General features: G+C 36.4%; 1 protein-coding gene across 9 annotated transcripts in view; it reads right to left on the reverse strand.

Moving 5' to 3' along the window:
• NETO1 (neuropilin and tolloid like 1) overlaps positions 1-20,457 on the reverse strand; it is a 125,424-nt gene that overhangs the window by 30,644 nt on the left and 74,323 nt on the right. For 8 of the 9 annotated variants that reach the window (XR_008673399.2, XR_004067946.3, XR_004067947.3 and 5 more), the window contains one exon: positions 10,980-11,208. Coding sequence is in view for 5 of the 9 variants with exons in the window: in XM_031003802.3 (XP_030859662.1) it covers positions 10,980-11,208 (229 nt within the window). In the remaining 4 variants the exon portion in view is untranslated. Of the gene's footprint in view, positions 1-10,979; positions 11,209-20,457 lie in introns of those variants that run through there. The other variant, XM_019014314.2, reaches the window with a different exon arrangement.

Consider the following 20,457-nt stretch of genomic DNA (forward strand, 5'->3'; position numbering starts at 1 on the left):
TTTCTTTCTCATAGAAGGTGGCATATATATATGATATACACATGTGTGTATCATGTACACACACACATCTCTCTCTATATATCTATATATATAGATCTCTATATAGATCTCTCTCTATATATATACACATATATACATATATACATATATATACACATATATATACATATATATATATATATCAGTTTCATCAGATTGATCATGCTGTTAGAATTCTGGCATTCCAGTATTGCTGGTACTCTGTCTCTTCCTGTCCAAGTTCACAGTATTTCTGCTGAGGAAATTAGCCTACACCTATAACATTTAGCTCAGTAATTTACTTAGCTACATAGCCTATATTTAGCCTATATTAGTAACTTACTAATTCTGTTTCCCACATACCTGCAGAACACAATTGTGCTAGGCTTTCTGCTATTACAAAACAGGGATTCCCCCTTCTCCCAGTTTCTAATAACATATTCCTCCTCACTTGCATCTGAGTCATCACCTGTAGTTCTCCAAATCCAGATTTCTACTAACCACCTGTCCAAGGAAGCTTGGGCATTTTTCTCTCAAGTTCTTCAATTTTAGAGAGCTCACCTGATTAGGTCAGGTCCACCCAAGATAATCTCCCTTCTTTTGATTAAATCAAAGTCAATCAAGCTTTAAGAGCCTTTATATACATCTGCAAAATAAGTTTTCACAGAGAAAGAATGTAAGTTAATAACCAAATGATATCCCAGGCTATTCACAGGTTCTGACTGTCTCAAGAGGAGGGGATTACATAAGCGTTCTACACCAAGAGTTGTGATATTGTATGGCTCTGTGTCCCTACCCAAATCCCACTTTGAATTGTAATAATCCCCAGGTGTCAAGCACAGGAACAGGTGGAGGTAAATGAATCATGGGGTCAGTTTCCCCCATACTGTTCTCATGATAGTGAGTGAGTTCTCAGGAGATCTGATGGTTTTATAGGCGTCTCACAATTATTCTACTGGCACGCATTCTCTCTCCTGCTGCCCTGTGAAGAGGTGCCTTTCGCCATGATTGTGAGTTTTCTGAGGCCTCTCCAGCTATGTGTAGCTGTGAGTCAATTTAACCTCTTTTCTTGATAAATTACCCAGTCTTGAGTATTTCTTCGTAGCAGTGTGAGAACAAAGTAATACAAGGTGAGAATGTCTTGGTTCATCTCAGAATCTGCCTTCCACAGAGTATTTCAACTCAGTTTTTGGAACTTAAATGTTACTGTATGTATATTTCTTTATTACAAATAAATCTAATTATTTATTTATAATAATATAGACAAAAGACTTGATAGTCTTTTGTCACGAGTTAACATAAAACTAAATGCATTATCTCATTTTAGCAAATTATTGTAAATAAATTCCATACGACCATAATGTGGACAATTTGTTTTCTCTCTTCTATTTTATATGTCTGTTTTTAACAGAAATATGCTATTCATCAATCAAATATTAAGTGATTCATATTTTATGGTGCAAAAGTTGTAAAGAAGAGCAGAAGAGCAGCTAAATGCAGAACTTCAGAAGTCAAAACTAGTTATAACTCATTCATCCATTCCAGTTACTGCAAATTCATATTCTAAACAAAGGATAAGATTGGCTCACAAAACTTAGCAGGTGATTTATTTGGATGGGCATATTCCACTAAGGTCTCTGTTTATTCATATCGGACAGTTATTCAAATACACAGTCCTATCATAATTGGTTATGAATTATCTATGTGTATTCAAAATTAAAATTATTCTAAGTATAATCATTCCTTTAAAATTAGTAATTCTTTAGAGTCAATAAATTTTCAAAAAAGATGCCAAAGTATAAAGCTGTAATAATATAAGAAATCTTAAATTGAGTCCATAAAGTAAAATACGGCACACTTCTATTAATCAATGTAAGAATTATCCAATGTATGGCATATCTCAAATTGGATGAATTCTTTATCGCAAATATGTTTCTTGGTATTTGTGGCTTCTTCATCTATCAAACTAAATTAATTACTGATTAATTAATTGTTTTTACTGTTTGCCTCAAAATACATTTAAATGTTAAACAAATACTCTTTCTTAAAGAATATATGCTAAAGATAATACTTAAATGTTTTGTCTTCTTTTTTGGATTACTCATGCATGTGCTCTTCTCCACCGGGTAAATTGTAGACTAAACGTTTTGTGTGATTCAAGTGCAAAGTGCCATTTAGCTTATTACTAAGCCTACCATCTAGTCAAGAAGAGAGTTCTCTTTAGGTGATAATATTGATTTTCTTTGTCTTGTCCCTGGGTTTCAAAATTGCTTTATAGGATGAAGTCTGTATATTATTTTTCTGAAGCAAAAAAATGAAGTTTAGCTGGGCAGCCAACAGCCTTGTGATGCCACAAATCAGGGCAGCAATCTTTGACAACACTGAAAGAGGCAGAGGTGAAGAGTTAGCAAAGTCGGTCGAGGCAGCAGTATTATACCTACGGGAGCAAGCTGCAGAGGTGGTACTTCTCAAGCCTAGTAGCAAGTAAATACCTACCCTTTTCAGCGCCCTTATGCTCTCCCCTTTACTGGTATTAGATAAATTTTGTTAGAAATATTGGCATTTAACACAAGCTTTATAAAATGCTTCTAATGTGCACTTGCAAGTTAAACGTCTGCTGAATTTTTTAGTAAGAACTTCATACCTCCTTTATACACTCATTATTTCCTTTTCCTATAATTTATTCAGATACAAATGTAAAAATATGATGGCTAAAAATGCATTCATATAGTCCCCAAAATAGCATGTTTCAGAATAGAAACCTCTCGTTATAGTGTACTTTTGTCTAATACTTGAGAGCCATGTGAACATGGCATGCTCTATGATCACGGTGTGAAAGCACAGTATGTAGGCATAAAATGCAGTGGATAGGACAGAAGAATCAAAATTCAGTCTGTAATCACTCAAAACAATGCCGACATATGAGAATAACCGTTATCTATTTTCATAATCATTATCATCATCATCCTCTTTAGAGCATTCGAGCTCTGTCTCAGAAGTGCCTCAAAAGTAGTAAAGATATTCACAAGAGAAATCATGGATTAGGAGTCAGGTCTTTAATTCTTGCCTCAGTTCTGTTAACAAATCATTAAGCATGGGGTTAAGTATGTGTGGGGAAAGTCAATTAACTTCAATGAACCCTTTTTTTTTTCTGTTTGAATTCAGAAAATGTGAAAAATTGAAATAGATGCTCTCTAAATTCTCTTCTAACCCCTAAAAATATCCTATGGTCCTATCACAAGCAATTTTTAGAGATATTAGGATATTATCAAATATGCTCTGTCTTGTTTCAATTTCTGTTGCTATAAAGGCATACTAGGGTAGTTTATTTTCCAAAAAAAAAAACAAAAAAGAAAAAAAGACGTATTTAGCTCAGAGTTCTACAGGCTGAGAAATTCAAGGGCATGGCCCTGGCTTTGGGCGAGGGATCTCATGCTTTGTTGCAACACAGTGGAGAGTTTCCAAGGGGAAGTGGCTATGTGCAAACAGGAGCTGAAAAACCTGAGGGACGTCCTGGCTCTATCATAACCCATATCGTAGAAACTAATCCATTCCTGAGCAGATAAATTCAGTCTTTTGAGAGTGAGAACTCACTCATTACCAGAACAACATCAAGCCGTTAGGTATTTGTCCCCATCACCTAAATACATCCCACAAGGCTACCCCTCTCAATACCACCACACTGGGGATCAAATTTCAACAGGAGTATTGGTGGAGACAAAGAAACCAAACCATAGCATGCTCTTAGTTCATTTGCGCTGCTCTAAAAATGCCATAAAGGGAGCAGCTTATGACCAACAGAAATTTACTTCTCACTGTTTTGGAGACTGGGAAGTTCATGATTAAGGGACCATCAGATGTGGAGTCTGGTGAGGGTTTGCTTCCTCATGGACAACTATCTTGAACTCTCACATGGCAGAAGAGGTGAAGAGGTGAAGGGTTTCTCTTGGGCCTCCTTCATAAGGGCACTCGTCTCACTTATGAGGGCTCTGCTCCATAATGTAATCATTTCCCAAAGGTCTAAACTCCTAACATCATCACCTTCGGTAGGTGCAGATCTCAACATATATATTTTGAGGTGACATAACCTTTCAGACTAACCCTAACCCTAACTTCTTCCCCAAAATCCTTGACCTTCTCACATACAAAATATATTCATTTTATCCCAATAGCCCTAAAAGTCTTAACTTGTTTCAGTGTCAATTTAAAACTCTAAGTCCAAAATCTCATCTAAAGCAGATATGAGTGAGGCTCCATATACATTCTGAGGCAAATCGTTCTTACGCTGTAAATCTGTGAAGGAAAATGTTATGAACCTTACAAAATAAACGATGGGACAGGCATAGGACAGTCATGCCCAGTCCAACAGGGAGACATAGGAAAGAAGCAGCAGGTCCCCAGCAAGCCCAAAACCTTGAGGCTCAAGAATCATTTTCTTGGCCAGGCACAGTGGCTCATGCCTGTAATCCCAGCACATTGGGAGGCCGAGGCATGTGGATCACCTGGGGTCCGGAGTAAGCAACCAGCCTGACCAACATGGTGAAACCCAGTCTCTACTAAATACAAAAAAATTAGCCTGGTGGAGTGGTGCATGCCTGAAATCTCAGCTACTTGGGAGGCTGAGGCAGGAGAACCGCTTGAACCCGGGAGGGGGGAGGTTGCAGGGAGCTGAGATAGTACCACTGCACTCCAGCCTGGGCAAGAAGAGCGAAACTCCATCTAAAAAAAAAAAAAAAAAAAAGGCCAGGCGCGGTGGCTCACGCCTGTAATCCCAGCACTTTGGGATGCCGAGGGGTTGGATCACGAGGTCAGGAGACCAAGACCGTCCTGGCTAACACGTTGAAACCCCGTCTCCACTAAAAAATACAAAAAAATTAGCGGGGCGTGGTGGCGGGCGCCTGTGGTCCCAGCTACTTCAGAGGCTGAGGCAGGAGAATGGCGTGAACCCGGGAGGCGGAGCTTGCAGTGAGCCGAGATTGCGCCACTGCACTCCAGCCTGGGGGACAGAGCGAGACTCCGTCTCAAATAAACAAATAAATAAGTAAATAAGAATTTTATCTTCGTGTTCTATCCTTTAAACACACTGGGGTAGAGGTCTACCCAACTGCTTTTCTGGGAACAGCCACAGCCTTCATAGGTTGAAGTCACATATCCCTGTCTCTAAAGGTCTTGACCTGGGGTGGCCTCACCCCAAGATTCGGTTTGCCATTGTTAGTGGGGGCTCTCTGCAGTGCGCCCCCTTGCAAATACTCTCTGTCCGGGTTCCAAGCATCCTTTGAAACATAGGTGAAGGCATCCATGCCCCTACAGCTTTGCTGATCAAAACGTGCACCCTCCACTTGGCGCAGTGAGGAAGACTGCTGCCAGAAAGTGCCGGGATAACAGTTTGAGATTCGAGGTAGTGGTGGACAGTGGTTTTTCTCCTTCAACTCATTCTGTCCCCCTAGACACTGGCCCTCTGGAGCTGAGATGAGAGGCAGGCGCACTGATCTCGGACATACCTTCAGTGTCATCCTTCCACTGACTTCAGCAATAGATCCTGATTTCCACCGAGTTGGACAATCCACACTTATCTTATCAGATGCCTGCCTGGCTACACCTTTGGTGTTTTCTTGTAAGCATGTTTTCTCATTCTTTACAATATGAACAGGCAGAGAATTTTCCAAATCTTTAATTTCTGCTTCCATTTTTATTAATAATTGCATCTCTAAATCTCTTCTTTCTTCTTGGATTTTATGACAGGCAGTCAGGAGTCAAACGTTCTTTCAACACTTTGCCTGGACATTTTCTCAGCAAAATATCCAGTTTCATCCCTCACAAGCAATACCTTCCACAAGACACGAGAGCATAAACACAATTCTGCCATATTCTTTGCCAATTTATAACAAGGATGACCTTTCCTCCATTGTCTAAAAACATATTCCTCATTTCCATTTGAAAGCTCATCAAAACGACCTTACTATTTATATTTCTATAAGCATTCTGTTCAGAATAACTTAGGAATTATCTAACAAGATTCTCCTCCTCCCCTACGGAGCCCAGACCAGGATCAGCCTTAATGGTCTGTTCATGGCAACGTAAATGTTTTCGAGCACCTCAGAACTCCTCCAGCCTCTACTCATTACCCAGTTCCAAAGCCATTGCCACCTATTTTGAGGTATTTGTTAGAGCAACCTCCCCACAGATCAGCATAAATTTTCTATGTATGTCCACTTGGGCTGCTAGAACAAAATACCATAGACTAGATGGCTTGTAAACAACATTAAAAATTCCAACCTCTTAGTTTTGAAGGGACATAACATTCAGGCACCAGCGCGCTCTAAGCACTTCACCACTGAACCGGGGATACGATTTCATAAATGTGTAGGCACCAGGAAAAATATCCAGGTACTTTCTTATTACTTGAATAAGACGAAAGCTGATCACTGATTTCATATCTCCAACTTTTACTTCATGGGTGTATGAATGGAGTAAATGTTAGATAATACATATAACTATACATACATCTATAAGGCACATATTGGATGTGTATAATTATATATTAGACATATATAGTTACATATTAAATGTATAATTACATATTAGATTATATATACACTAATATACATTAATGTAATTGTATATATTAGCCATATATAAAAAATATATGAACAGTTTGTATAACTATCACCCTCTACAAGAACCAAAATCATCAGCCACAACAAAAATGTAAGCCAAAATTCTCCCTCAGCCACTAATATTGAATAAAGCAATACCATCGAGGAACTTGAAACTCCCTAAACAAAGTATCTTTGCTTCCTCTTAAGTACCCTTAGAATGATTCCTACCCACCCATTTCCAAGTAGTAGCACTGATCGAAGCCCACTTTCTATTGTTTTGAAGTTTTCATCTCTTACGTGGAATACTTTCACTTCAATGAATAAAGACAGTCTAGACCCGTGTATGTCATCATAGGATGACTTTGATCTTAGGTATAAATAATGGTAGAATTCTGCACAATTTTAGCCAATGCAATAAAAAGTAAAACATTATGACAAATATACACAGGCATCGTCTGAGTCTGTTTGGGTTACTACAGCAAACTACAATAAATTAGGTAGCTTATAAAAAACAGGGTTTTGTTTCCCATGGTTCTGGATGTTAGGAAATCCAAGATCAAGGTGCTGGCAGATTTGGTGTCTGTTTAGGGCCCATCTCCTGGTTCATGGATGAAACTTTCTAGCTGTGTTCTCACCTGGTGGAAAGGGCAAGGCTGCTCTCTGGGCCCTCATTATCATTAGAGGACTAACACCTATGATGAGAGCTGTACTTACGAGCTAATCACCTCTCAAACGCCTCACCTCCTCATCCCCTCACCTTGGCAACTGGATTTTGAACATAGGAATTTTTGACGGGGTGCCACAGAACCATTCAGACCAACATAGGTGGTAACATGACTCAAGGATAAACCTGTTTCCGTGGAAACTTACTGCAAATTTATGAGATGATCACAGAGAATGCTGTTGTAAAACTCATCGTTTGAAGAGAGTGATTATTTGTCCACTGTGAAAGAACATATTGGGATGGGTGCCTCTTTAGGAAGAACACCCTGTGTCTTTTGGATTACTCATTGAAAAGTCAACCCACTTCAATGACTTCCAGAGATAATTTAATCACATGCCTTGAAACTCTATTTTTTATAGTCTCAAATAGACATATTTATAATAATATATGCAACATATACACAGTTCACCATTTCTTATCTATGCAGATTTTTAAAGACTCATAGAACTTAATCTATTTTCTGAGTTGAAAGGGATCTTTGATGTCAGCCAGTCTTTTCACCTAACCAACACAGATGATTCCTCTATACCGTTCATGCCAGATAATAATCCATTTTCAGATCCAATCACCCATCTATCCATATTTCATATCCTTCATAGACATTCTTTCAAATTTTGAATATCACAACTCACAAGATAAACATTTTTCCCCCTAAATTGCACTCAAAAGTTTCCCTATAACTTTCAAACATAAATATTACCTTTGAGACCCATGAGACATAGGTGTGAGGTAGTTATCACATTTTGAACAACAACAATAAATCCTAAAGTAAACATTTCTTCTTATTTGGCATTACATCTTTGTCAGCCTCTTCTAGGTGATTACTCTCCTCACTAATAAGAGTCAGGAAGAACAGACTGTGCCTTTTGCATTTTGATTGGTGCAGCTTCCTATAAGACTAAAATCTGTTTTTGCATTGTTACTCCACTAACTTTAATACAGGCTAATATTGTTTAAGATTATTTTTATCAGTCATAATCAAAGTATTGACTCACATTGAGTTTGAATGAAATAAGACCACAGGACCGTCCTAGGCATCAGGGTTCCTCTATGTTATTGATTTTTGAAATATAATGCTTTTATCATATATCTCTATTATATTTTATGGTATACTTTTGATTAAAAATTACATATTTTTGTTATTTACTAAAATCTGGACTGTATCATTTAATATATTAGCTTGCCCTTCCAAATTTTTATCATTTAAATTAAATACGAGTTCTTGGTATGTTATTCCCGAAGACAGATAAGAATACTGAATAAATATAGAACCCTGAAATTCCCTCACTGAAGGAATGATTCATTGAATTGGGTAGATCACTCAGCAGTGAGCCACCAAGGGTGTTGTCTTGTAGCCTGAGTCTCATATGCTTGTCAATAAAATGAAAAAATTTTCCTCAAGCATTTTGCTGAGATAAAAATGCACTACCTCTAACATTTTAATCAACTACTGAACCAAATACATAACAGCATACTGTTTTAATCCGACATAAAGCTGGGAGAGATGTTTGACACGCTAGATGATGGTATCAAGACTTAGAAAGACTGAGTGACATTCAGTATTTCTGTGTCGTAAAATTCCCCAACTGGGTAATTAAAAGGGAATTTAAAGCCCAAACGATTTATTCATTATACAAAATAACTGTCTAACACACTTAACATTTACGAATTTAAAACAGTATTGGCTCCTCTGCTGCTGACAATAAGAGAAATCACTGAAATTTCAAAAATATTGTATTGTCTGTTCTAAGAATACAAAAATACATAGTTGTGAAATACAAGGTGCTTATTTCTTTTCATTTAAAGTTGTTTTTAACTTTTGTTTCAGATTCAGGCGTACATGTGCAGGTTTACTATGTAGGTAAAATGCGTGTCACGGGAGTTTGGTGTACAAATTATTTCATCACCCATATAATAAGCATAGTACCCAATAGGGGTACTATGGTCCTCACCCTTTTCCCAACCTCCACCCTCAAGTAGGTTCTGGAGTCTGTTGTTCCCTTCTTTCTGTCCATATGGACTCAGTGTTTAGCTCTCACTTATAGGTGAGAACGTGCGGTATTTGATTTTCTGTTACTATATTAGACTTCTAAGGATAATGGCCTCCAGCTCCATCCATGTTGCTGCAAAGTACATGGTATCATTCTTTTTTATGGCTACATAGTATTCCACAATATATATGTACCACATTTTCTTTATGCAGTCTAACATGGAAAGGCATCTCATTTGATTCCATGCCTTTACTATGGGAACAGTTTGGGGACAGTGCTGTGATGAACACACACATGCACGTGTCTTTATGACAGAACGATTTATACTCAGTACTGAGATTGTTGGGTCAAATGGTAGATCTGTTTTGCCAAACTGCTTTCCACAGTGGCTGAACTAATTTACATTCCCACCAGCAGTGCCTAAGTGTTTCCTTTTTTCCCACAATGTCACCAGCATCTGTTATTGTTTGACTTTTAATAACAGCTATTCTGAGGCCAGGCACAGTGGCTCATGCCTCTAATCCCAGCACTTTGGGAGGCCGAGGCAGGCCGATCACCTGAGGTCAGGAGTTTGAGACCAGCCTGACCAACATGGAGAAACCCCATCTCTACTAATAATACAAAATTAGCTGTGCATGGTGGCGCATGCCTGTAATCCCAGCTACTCAGGAGGCCGAGGCAGGAGAATCACTTGAACCCGGGAGGCAAAGGTTGCTGTGAGCTGAGATTGCACCATCGCACTCCAGCCTGGGCAACAAGAGCAAAACTCCATCTCAAAAAATAATAATAATAAATACATAAATAAAATAACAGCATTCTGACTGGTATGAGATGGTATCTCACTGTGGTTTTGACTTGGATTTCTCTAATAATTAGTGATGCTGAACATTTGTATATGCTTGTTGGCCACATGAAGTGTCTGTTCTTCTTTTCAGTGTCTGTTCATGTCACAAGGTACTTATTTCTTAAATTTCTCAGAATCCTTTTTGACTTGCATAAATTTGTAACACATGAAATATTCAGGGTTTCTAACAAATAGTCAGAATATATCTATTAGTATGACTCATTATTTATTAGAACATAACTTTCTAAAGTTTCTGTGATTTGCCCTTGACTCTGGATATCACCCATTGTGCTGTTTTAAATATTTTCTGAAACTTTTCTCATTTACAATCTACCCAAGCAATTCTCTCTCCTTACCTACTTTAATTGGAACTCTGAAGTCAGAAACCTATTTGAAATAAATGGGACTGCAAAAGAAGCTTACTAAAAAGAACCTACCAAATATTTTTATGCAGGTTTTTAAAGATTTAAACCCAAACTTCATCAGAAGCTGCTGCATCAGTTCCACAGGCTTCCTAAGAGCTAAATCGAAGACAGATGAAATTCATCATTTCCCAGTTGAATAGTGTGAACTGTCTTAAGAAAGGCTATGGTGCATATGTCGAAATAAGAAAGCAAAATGTAATATGTAACTCTTCCCTGTCATGGATCAAAATGAAAAAAAGAGGACCTTAGTGGTTTAAACAACATATTAGAGAATAGCCTGCTGTGCTCATTGTGTGAAGAAAACACCATTAACAGCTTATGAAACTGGCATCATATGGCATATATGAAGGAAAAACAGTCAAGTGCAGAGAATCTTACGTTCTTGAAAGGATGTGAAGAGCATCTGAAATCGGCTGTTTCGACTGCCCTCATCTGCCCACATGCGGATCACCCCGAGACCCGTGCGTAGCATGACATCATTAGCCACAGTGCTACAGAACTTAGCTTTCAAATCCTCCACGGAACTGCTTCCATCATACACAGCCACAAAATTCCTCTTGCACTCATTTGAATTCTGCATCTCATAGTCCAAGAATCGTAAGTAAATCTATAAAACAAAAATAAAATAATTTCCACATATCAAAATATGAATGTACATCTCAGTAAGTATCAGAACTCCTTTTCTCTTTTTCAGTCTCACAAGACAATCTTGATTGCAATTAATCTTATTATTTTCCCTTGTGAATAGAAAGAAGATGTACGATAAGAACAAACTGTGTTTAATATTTTTTTCAAATGCTATTATCCTTTCTTTACTTAAATGCGCCATTTTCTAGAGCTGAGTATTTTTACCCAAATTCGCTTTTTGTCTTCTCATAACTTACTGGAAATCAGTTACTAGTTTTGCATACTTACACACTGTTTTACTTTGATTAGCAAAATGTATTTTAAGTATTCCTGATACATTCTTGTTTCAGTTCCATAGTTTCCTTTTACTTCCAAAAATGTACAAAAATATGTGATTTTTATTAATACCAAAGAAAAACAAAAATGATACTGAAAGACAGTCTCTCTGATTTGTTTAATCAAATTATTTAACATAAATACACTGCTTCATTTTTGAGTCGAAGTATAATTTTTTATAAAAGGCTCAAGCTAGTCTCTGTCCATTCATGCCATATATAGACAAGCCGTTTAGCTAAGCTACATAAATAAAAATTATGAGTAAAATGTACTGTGCAACTTGCTTTATATGTTATTTTGTAACACTTCCAACAACTCTATAAAGTGGCCCATTTTATCGTCATATTCAGATGAAGAAGCTCAGACTCAGATGGTATAAACTGAAAATTAGACGTGAGCATCCTCACTTCCTAGTCCATAATTCTTTCACAACATTATGCTGCCTTACGTGTACTGCTTTTCCATCAACAGACATTATTTGACTCTTTACTAATGTGCGTTCAAAATCACAAGGAATTCATTCAACCAAATACAAGTCTATAAAGAAATAATTTGTTCATGCATCCATGGATTCAGTGGCATCCACAGCTTGTCCTGTGATTGTTGCAGACACTGTTCAAGGCGTTGTGGATATCACGGTGAACAAAAGAATGAGGGCCAGTGCTGCAAATGTATGTCAATTAAACCATGACAATAAGATACAATGTCAAAGGGTGGAAATTATATAAAGCCAAAAGACCCATGCACTTTGAGAGGGATACCTTGAATGGTTTCCTAATAAAGACACATCTTTCATACAGATATCTCCTGAATATTTTACATTTTATTTTAATATGAATGCCTATACGCTATTTCCTCTTAAATGCATTTCTCTTAATTTAACATGGATATAAACTAAAGACATGGCATTCAAGCAAACATCCATCTCTTTCATCATTCTGTATGTATTTTTTTCTTATTTCGTAAAATCTGAAACTGATACGACAATTTCTTCCAGATCCAGTATGTCTATCCTAAATATTATGATTTCACTATTTAAATTAGTGAAAATGTATCTCTCGTCCTCCATGTTCTTACTCAACAGGGCACCAGTTCCTGTCAATTTCACCTTAAAACTAGTTGTTTTCCATGTCCATTCACATTTCTATAATATTTCAACACTCTCCTGACCAGCCTGGATGGTTGCAAGGTACAGATTCTCCTTACAGCCCCAAAGTTTACTCTAATAAAAACTAGTTTACTCTAGCCAAAGTTATATTTCTAAGAAACAAATCTAATAATCACAGTCTTTTTTTCATTATACTTTAAGTTTTAGGGTACATGTGCACAATGTGCAGGTTTGTTACATATGTATACATGTGCCATGTTGGTGTGCTGCACCCATTAACTCGTCATTTAACGTTAGGCATAGCTAAAATTTGTAAGTGGTGTATAATTTTTAAAAAGTCTAAAAACATCAACTAGCAAATTTACATCCTTCTTATCTCCCAACATTATAACTATTTTCAAAAAAGCCACCCTTTATGAACATGACATTAGCTTCACATTCTCCATCTTCTGTCTAGGAACCTCTTCCTGATTTGTCAAGACAGTTCAACGGTTGCACGTCCAATGAAAGGTTTTCACTGCTCCCACTCCCCAATCGCAGCAGACTTAATCTCTACAGCCTCCATGTGATTTTGAACATATTTAAAGCCATAGTTATAGGTTATATGTCCCTTCTAATAAACTTGTGTTCTCGAAAAGCTGAATCAGTGGTATATATTTTTGTATTCTAAGCATTAATACATATTTTACACATAGTAAACACTCCAGAAATGTTTGTGAATGATTAACTGGAAGTTTCATTTTCTTTATTGAATTACTTTGTTCAGCATTCATATTTATCATGCACCTATATGACAGACATTTAAGTGTTATAAATAATGATAATTACATAGAATAGTCTTATTTTATTATATACGGCGGAAATTATATGCAATAATTCTCAAAACAAGGTATAGCATAGATCTAAATTATGACATAAAAGGACAAGACGAAATGTTGCAGACTTGTAAGATGCTGAAAATGGAATGTGAAGTTCTAAATGAGGAAATCCAGACACAATTTGATGAGAAAGAACAAAATCAGAGAAATGTGGACAAATGAACCAAACTGAACAACAGTGGAAAGCACTTGAGTTGTAGTATGCTTTGCAAGGTAGGACAATTTTCATACATGAGCAATTTGTAGCACTGAAGTTGGAAGTCATTCTAAAATTTCCAAATACTTTGATGCTGATTTAAATTACCTGCCATTGCTACAGCCTTATGAGAGACATATGCCCCAACGAGGCCTTCATTTTCTGTATGCCCAGGTTATTCCTTTATTTTATCTAAAACTCAGATATTACTCATGCAGTCCATCTGTGATTTCTCCTCCCAACACAATATTTCATTTCTAAAATTATTCAGAGAATTTCAGAAATATCCAGTTTAAGAAGGTATATATGCATCTAAAAATGTTAAATTTCCAAGTTTATACTAACTCGTTTGTTTTTTCAATATTAACATTACTTAAAAAAAAGATCTTTTTTTTCAGATGACCTTTATTACAAAGCTGGAGGTTGCGCCACTGCACTCCAGCCTGGGCGACAGAGCGAGACCCCATCTCCAAAACAAACAAACAAAAAAGGCTGGAGCAAAGAAGAAAAAAAAAAATAACTTGCTCCAGGATCATAAGTGAATTAATGTGGAAACCTTAAAAAGGATTCAAATTTCCCACTCTGGATTTAAATTTCTTTTCATCAGGTCACAACAGTGTTTTCAGTTTGTTTACTTTTGTTTACTTTTTTGACTAAAAGTAAACAAACTGAAAACACTGTAAAAATCAAAGCTAAAATCTAGGTATTATACAAACGTGTTAAGTGGAACAAAAATTCAAATATGTACTTATACTCTAAAAATTCTATGCAATAAATTCAACAAGTTTATCAGCTCTCAAAAAAGATGCAATTATAATTGGAAGTAAACATTGTCACAAGCAGAAGAACACAGATTAGGGTAAGTAAAGAGTGCGTTCCACTCCTTTGACGTGTAATACAAAATGACGCGTCTCTCCCAATAGTCTTACAAAGTTATAAAAACCAAGTACTAAGCCCACGGGAGGAAAAATATTTAAACAATTGTTTGGCTAATACGAAAAAAAGCTATTAGACCATCTGATGTTTTCAAGTTGAAATGTTTCAGTGGCTCAAGGTGTTTCAACAAATATTTAAAATTTCTAACACTGCATGTAGAAGCACACCTTAAAATACTAATTTATTGTTAGGAAAAGAAAATTTGAGTGTTATATTGACGATAGCTTAAGACACTGCTAATGCATTATTTCCTATCTCTCGACAACAATAGATACTTGTTATAATCATTTCAGATGAAGAGAACTGAAGTTTATAAAAATTAAGTAACTTTCTCAGAGTGACACAGTAATGTCACTTAAGTAACTTAAGTAACGGACTGGTACCGAAGTCACATGTGCCTAACACCCGGATACTCATCACACTATGCAGCCTTATGTAATGTTTTTAAATGCTCACAGAGTTATAGCCCAGAAAGAAAGTTATATTCTTAAAGAAAACAATCTAAAACAAAATGAGTAATCAAATAAATAAGCAAAGCAAAACTATCCACTTCTTCTAATGAGCTAGAAAAGATGTTGACTATCAAGTTATAAATAAAATTTATAGAAAATAAACGTGTCCCTCAAAAATAAATGGCTGTTTTAAATTCTTTAAAAATAGAAATATTTTATGTAAGAATATTGCTATAGTTAGAAAGTCAATTTGCATATTGGCCCTATATTTTTTTCATTTGACAGTTCTATATTTTCCACATGAGGTGACTGTCTTGCATTTGTACATGAAGTGCAATCACTGCTACCTAAGTATCTTCTACATTTAAAGGACCTTCTTATTAAATAGAACACTAATTAGAGAGTAAGTGAATCACTGCCGTCACTAGATCCCAGGTAATCACGTCTGAAGCATTCAGTAGTGTTTACCTATGATCTAGTGACGGCAATGATTTTTTATCATATAGAAAAAGAGAATATACTTTACTGGGTCCAGAGCTGTCAGTACAAAAGCCAAATTCCATTATCCAGAAAAAGTGATCACACTTTCCCATACTAACTCTAGTTTATGTCATGTAAAATCTCTCTATATATTATGATTTGAATGACTATCTCATTAGCTTAAATCTTGTACCACAATAATACTAATAGAAAGAATTATTTAATGTAGCAAACTACAGAAAGCTCTTTAGTCACTTACTGAAAAAAAAAGAGAAAATGATAAACAGAGTAATATATAACACTAGTAAAATAGATTATCATCTCTTCTCAGTGAATCATTTTGATGCATTCTTTTTAATCAATCACAAAGAGTTGGAGCTGACAAGATAATTTATTGAGCAGGACATGGAAAACTTCACAACATATAAATAATTTCTAGTAATATCTATTTTTCAAATCACATGGAAAGCAGAACCCCTTTTTATATGCAAAGCAAATAAATCTAGCTAACAATTTACTAAGTAATATATTCACAAACAAAATTTAATACCACCTGCTCAACCAGGTCCCTCCCCTCATATCAAAATGATATACAGAAAATAGACATTACTTGAGGCAATTATTTACCACTTGCCAGAACAGTTTTCTCCTTAATAAGTAAAAATTAAATCTGTCACAGTCTGAGAAACGCTGTACATGGTTTCAATAGTACTAGACACCTTTATAAATAAAATCAAATTCTACCAAGTATGTAGCCCAGGATTTCTGAATTTTCTATTTTATTATTGACCAGACATGTCAGGTTTATAAACTTATGTAGAATATTCCATTTGGACGGTATCAATATTCCCCTTATTTTTGGAGAAGGAACCAGAACATCTTAATGCTTTATAAAATATTAACACACAAGCACACACACACACACACACGCATGTGCACAGCACAACAATTCCTGATATAACAATAAAAAATAATTTTCTGGCATATATAAACAAGTACCAAAATATTTAAAGTCCACCTGAGTAGCTATTGAAAATATGAGAGTACAAAAATGCCATTTTAAAACTTGAACTGTACAATTTTATTCGTATTTACCTACCTATTTAAAATTTTTACTTTGTTTATCAAATTTTATTCTTACTTTTTGGAGATAAAAGCAGGCTCAATCTTCAGAACCCTTGATGCTTATCTTTGTAATCAATTACAGTTACTACACTTGGTTTATTGCATTAATATTCTATTGCTCGGTAACAAATCACCACAATTTTAGCAGCTTTAAATAACACCCATGTACTATCTACTAGTAATAGGTCCGCAGGTAAGAAGTACTGGGTTCTTTGGTGAGGGCAGATGAGGGTGAAAATCCAGTTTCTCACAGTTCTGGGACCAAGGTCTGTATTTTCTTGAGGAATGCTTACTGGGGTCACCCTCACTCCTAGAACACATTTCTTAATCCCCTGATTCTCTTACTTCCCCCTTCATTCACATCTAAAGAATCTGCTCCACTTTTAAAGGGCTCGTGTGCTTAGATTACGCTCACCTGTATAATCCACCTTTTGATTAACCCAAAGTCACCTGACTGGTAACCTTAATCACATAGGCAAATTTATCATATTCACAATCCCAGCAATTGGGGCTGGAAATTTGTGTTCATTAGATAAGTAACTTTAATACTTTTATCACCACTTTACTGTAAGAGACTATATTTGTCAAGTGTTTATATTTTTTATTTTAATTTGACTGAAAATATTTTTGAATTAGTTAACAACAAATTGAGTCAACTTTAAATATGAAATGAGTAAACTGTGTAAGCTAGAGTTTTATTATCCAAAAACATTAAACATTAAATTACCTTCATTTATGTATTTTATACATATTTTGACTCTGTCCCGTATCCCGTCCTAGCAAGTGATGAGAATGTGAAGTGATAGATTTGTTAATTAGCTTGATTTAATCATTCCATGATGGAAACATCACACCATACCCCATAAATATAAACAAGTATTATTTGTCAATTAAAAATAAATTTTAAAAATATTTTAAAATTAATTTTTAAAAACCTTGATCATTTCCTCAAAGAATGTGGTTTTGTGAGAGTGAACTAGGCCACGAATTGGGAGTTGTTAACCTTGCTCCAGCTCTGTTGCTAACTAGCCAAATATTTGGGCAAGTCACAACGTAGATTCATTAAATTTGGTTTTCAGATGACTTTCATGTTATCTGTGCCAAAATATTACTTGACTTTTAACTATTATACAAAATCTCTGCCAGACTCTGCTTGGATTCCTCCGGTGAAATCTCATTCAATCTCTGTTATTAAAATAAAAGGCTTCTCTGTGTTACATTAACAGCTATTTCTCTAGTTTCAAACTTTCAAATAAACCGCAGTACTTAAAAGTCTTACTCCTGAAGATTAAGTCTTAATCCTGTTTCATGTGACAGTCCTTCAAATGTTTGAAGATTGCTACCATGTCCTTTTTTATTTTAAGAAATAATCTGTTTATTTATTCCATGAGTTTTACTTGAGTCACAGACATTGTGCTTGGCACTGGGTATCTGGAGATAAATATGGTCCAGCCTTCATGAAATTAATAGTTACCATGATTTGGTCTCCCATCATTTCATTCTGGTGGCTGTTTTCCAGACCAGATTCTGAATTAGAACCCAGAGTATTTGCTCAGAGAGGCATATGTCTACACTCCTTTGTTAACTCCTATTGAATTGCATTATCCTGACTCTGTTTATTCATCTTTTAAATGATCTAGTCAGTAACAAGGTTCTTTCTGCCTCTGGTTTTCCGAATTCTATGAAATCTAGATTAATCACATTCTAATTAAAGGGGACCATCTAGATTAATATTCTGTAGTAAAGGAGACATCAGATATTATATTTTCTATTTGTCAAAAGCTGGAAAAGCAGTAAATAATGTATATACATTTTAATAGAGCCAAGTAAGCTATTCAGCACTTTCTTTGTGCAATATGGTTCAGTCACCAGTTGTCATTCAAATATTCACCACGAGCCATTTCAAGTTTAACTTGTGCTTTGATAGTCTATTCTCATAAGCTGCTAGGAACTCTATAAAAATAGAAAGTCCACATAGGCAGTAATCTCCAGTCCGTGCTTTTCTCCACAGTATTCAAAGCCACTTCCCATCCTCTAACCTTTAATTTAACAGAGAAAGCCTGTTACAATAGAGCCATCTTTGTCCAGCTCTGCAGGCAGCTTCCCCTTTGGGTCACAGAATGCCAAATTCTGTAACAGACAGGTACATCGGTTATTGTTGCTCTGGGATTGTACAAAAGACAGTCTATTTACCAGCTGGAAGAAAAGGGTGTGCATTTACACTGTCATGAAAACTTTCTCCTTAAGACTGCAGTGACACAGGTACTGGTTATGACGTAAGGTGGGGCACATATAATCCTGTTTTTTTAAAAGTCTTTAAAAATCTTTCTTTCATAGAGTCTAAGAAAAATAAATAGCCCTTGCATGTGAATCCACATCTTATGAAAACAGCATAATAAACTGCAACCTAGCTCTCTTGTAATATAGGTAGTGGGTTTTTATGGTTTCATGTGAGCAACGGCTTTTGACTTAAAAAAATAGAAGAAAAATAACTGTCTTTCTTCATAATGCAATTAACTTTAAGATTTGTTCAGAGGCAAAGAGAAATGCAAGCATCAAAGCTGGAAGCTGGAGAATGATCTCTGAATCTCTGTAACTGAAAGTTGGGGGAAAGGTGCCACATTTCCACTTTATATGCAAGCCCTAGAGACACATTCAAGAAAAAAGTCAAGTGAAGAAAGACCAGTGCCCTCAAAAAAGGTTCTTCACTGGGCGTGGTGATTCATGCCTATAATCCTAGCACTTTGGGAGGCCGAGGTGGGCAGATCACCTGAGATCAAGAGTTGGAGACCAGCCTGGCCAACATGGCGAAACCCCGTCTCTAATAAAAATACAAAAAAAGTTAGCCAAGTGTGGTGGCACACATCTGTAATTCCCGAAGCAAGAAAATCGCTTGAGGTAGGAGGTGGAGGTTGCAGTGAGCGGAGATCGCACCACTGCACTCCAGCCTGGGAGACAGAATGAGACTCCGTTTCAAAAACAAAAAAATAAAAAACAACAAAAACGGTGCGGGGGGGCTCTTCTTTTCCCCTCAGTCTAAATATCCAGTCACCAAATTCTATCTCATCTCTCTCTAATATTTCCCTCATGTTGGACCACCATGGCCTAATTTCCAACACTGGAATTACCACCACAGCTTCCCACTTGACCTTCTGCTTGCAGTGTTGACTCCTCTGTCCCTTCTTTGCAGGAAAAAACAATTTTCCAAATATGCAAATCTGATCATATCACTTTTCTGCTTTGTTTTTCCGTATGTCGCTGAAGCACTCCGGGTGAAGGCTGAGTTCTTTAGAGAGGCCTGAGGAACACTTTAGCTTAAGCAATCACCACCACCTCTCAACCCACGCTTTCATTTGGTCACGTGCAATTACATTATTCCTGAAAAAGCATGCTCTCTTCTCTCCTGTGATTCCATGACCTCATAGATGCTATTCCCTCTGTCTGGAGAGCCTTGTCAACTTGTCTACTTGACAAAATACTTCTCATTAAGAGTCACCAAGATCCTGGCAGCTGTACGATTCTACCATTGACTTACCCTACCTGGTGTAAGGGGTCTTTTCTCTCTCTCTGTTATACCTTACAAATACCCCAATGATCTAACCTTACTGCTTAGGTTATTCTGTTACATATTGGTTTAAGAACTAAACGGAAGCACCTGAGAACAGGGCCTGGCCTGCTTTTTCATGTAGCTGGCAGAGTGCTTGCGACTTTATAGAGT

This window comes from Gorilla gorilla, chromosome 17, assembly GCF_029281585.2.
Source record: "Gorilla gorilla gorilla isolate KB3781 chromosome 17, NHGRI_mGorGor1-v2.1_pri, whole genome shotgun sequence".
NCBI lineage: Eukaryota > Metazoa > Chordata > Mammalia > Primates > Hominidae > Gorilla > Gorilla gorilla.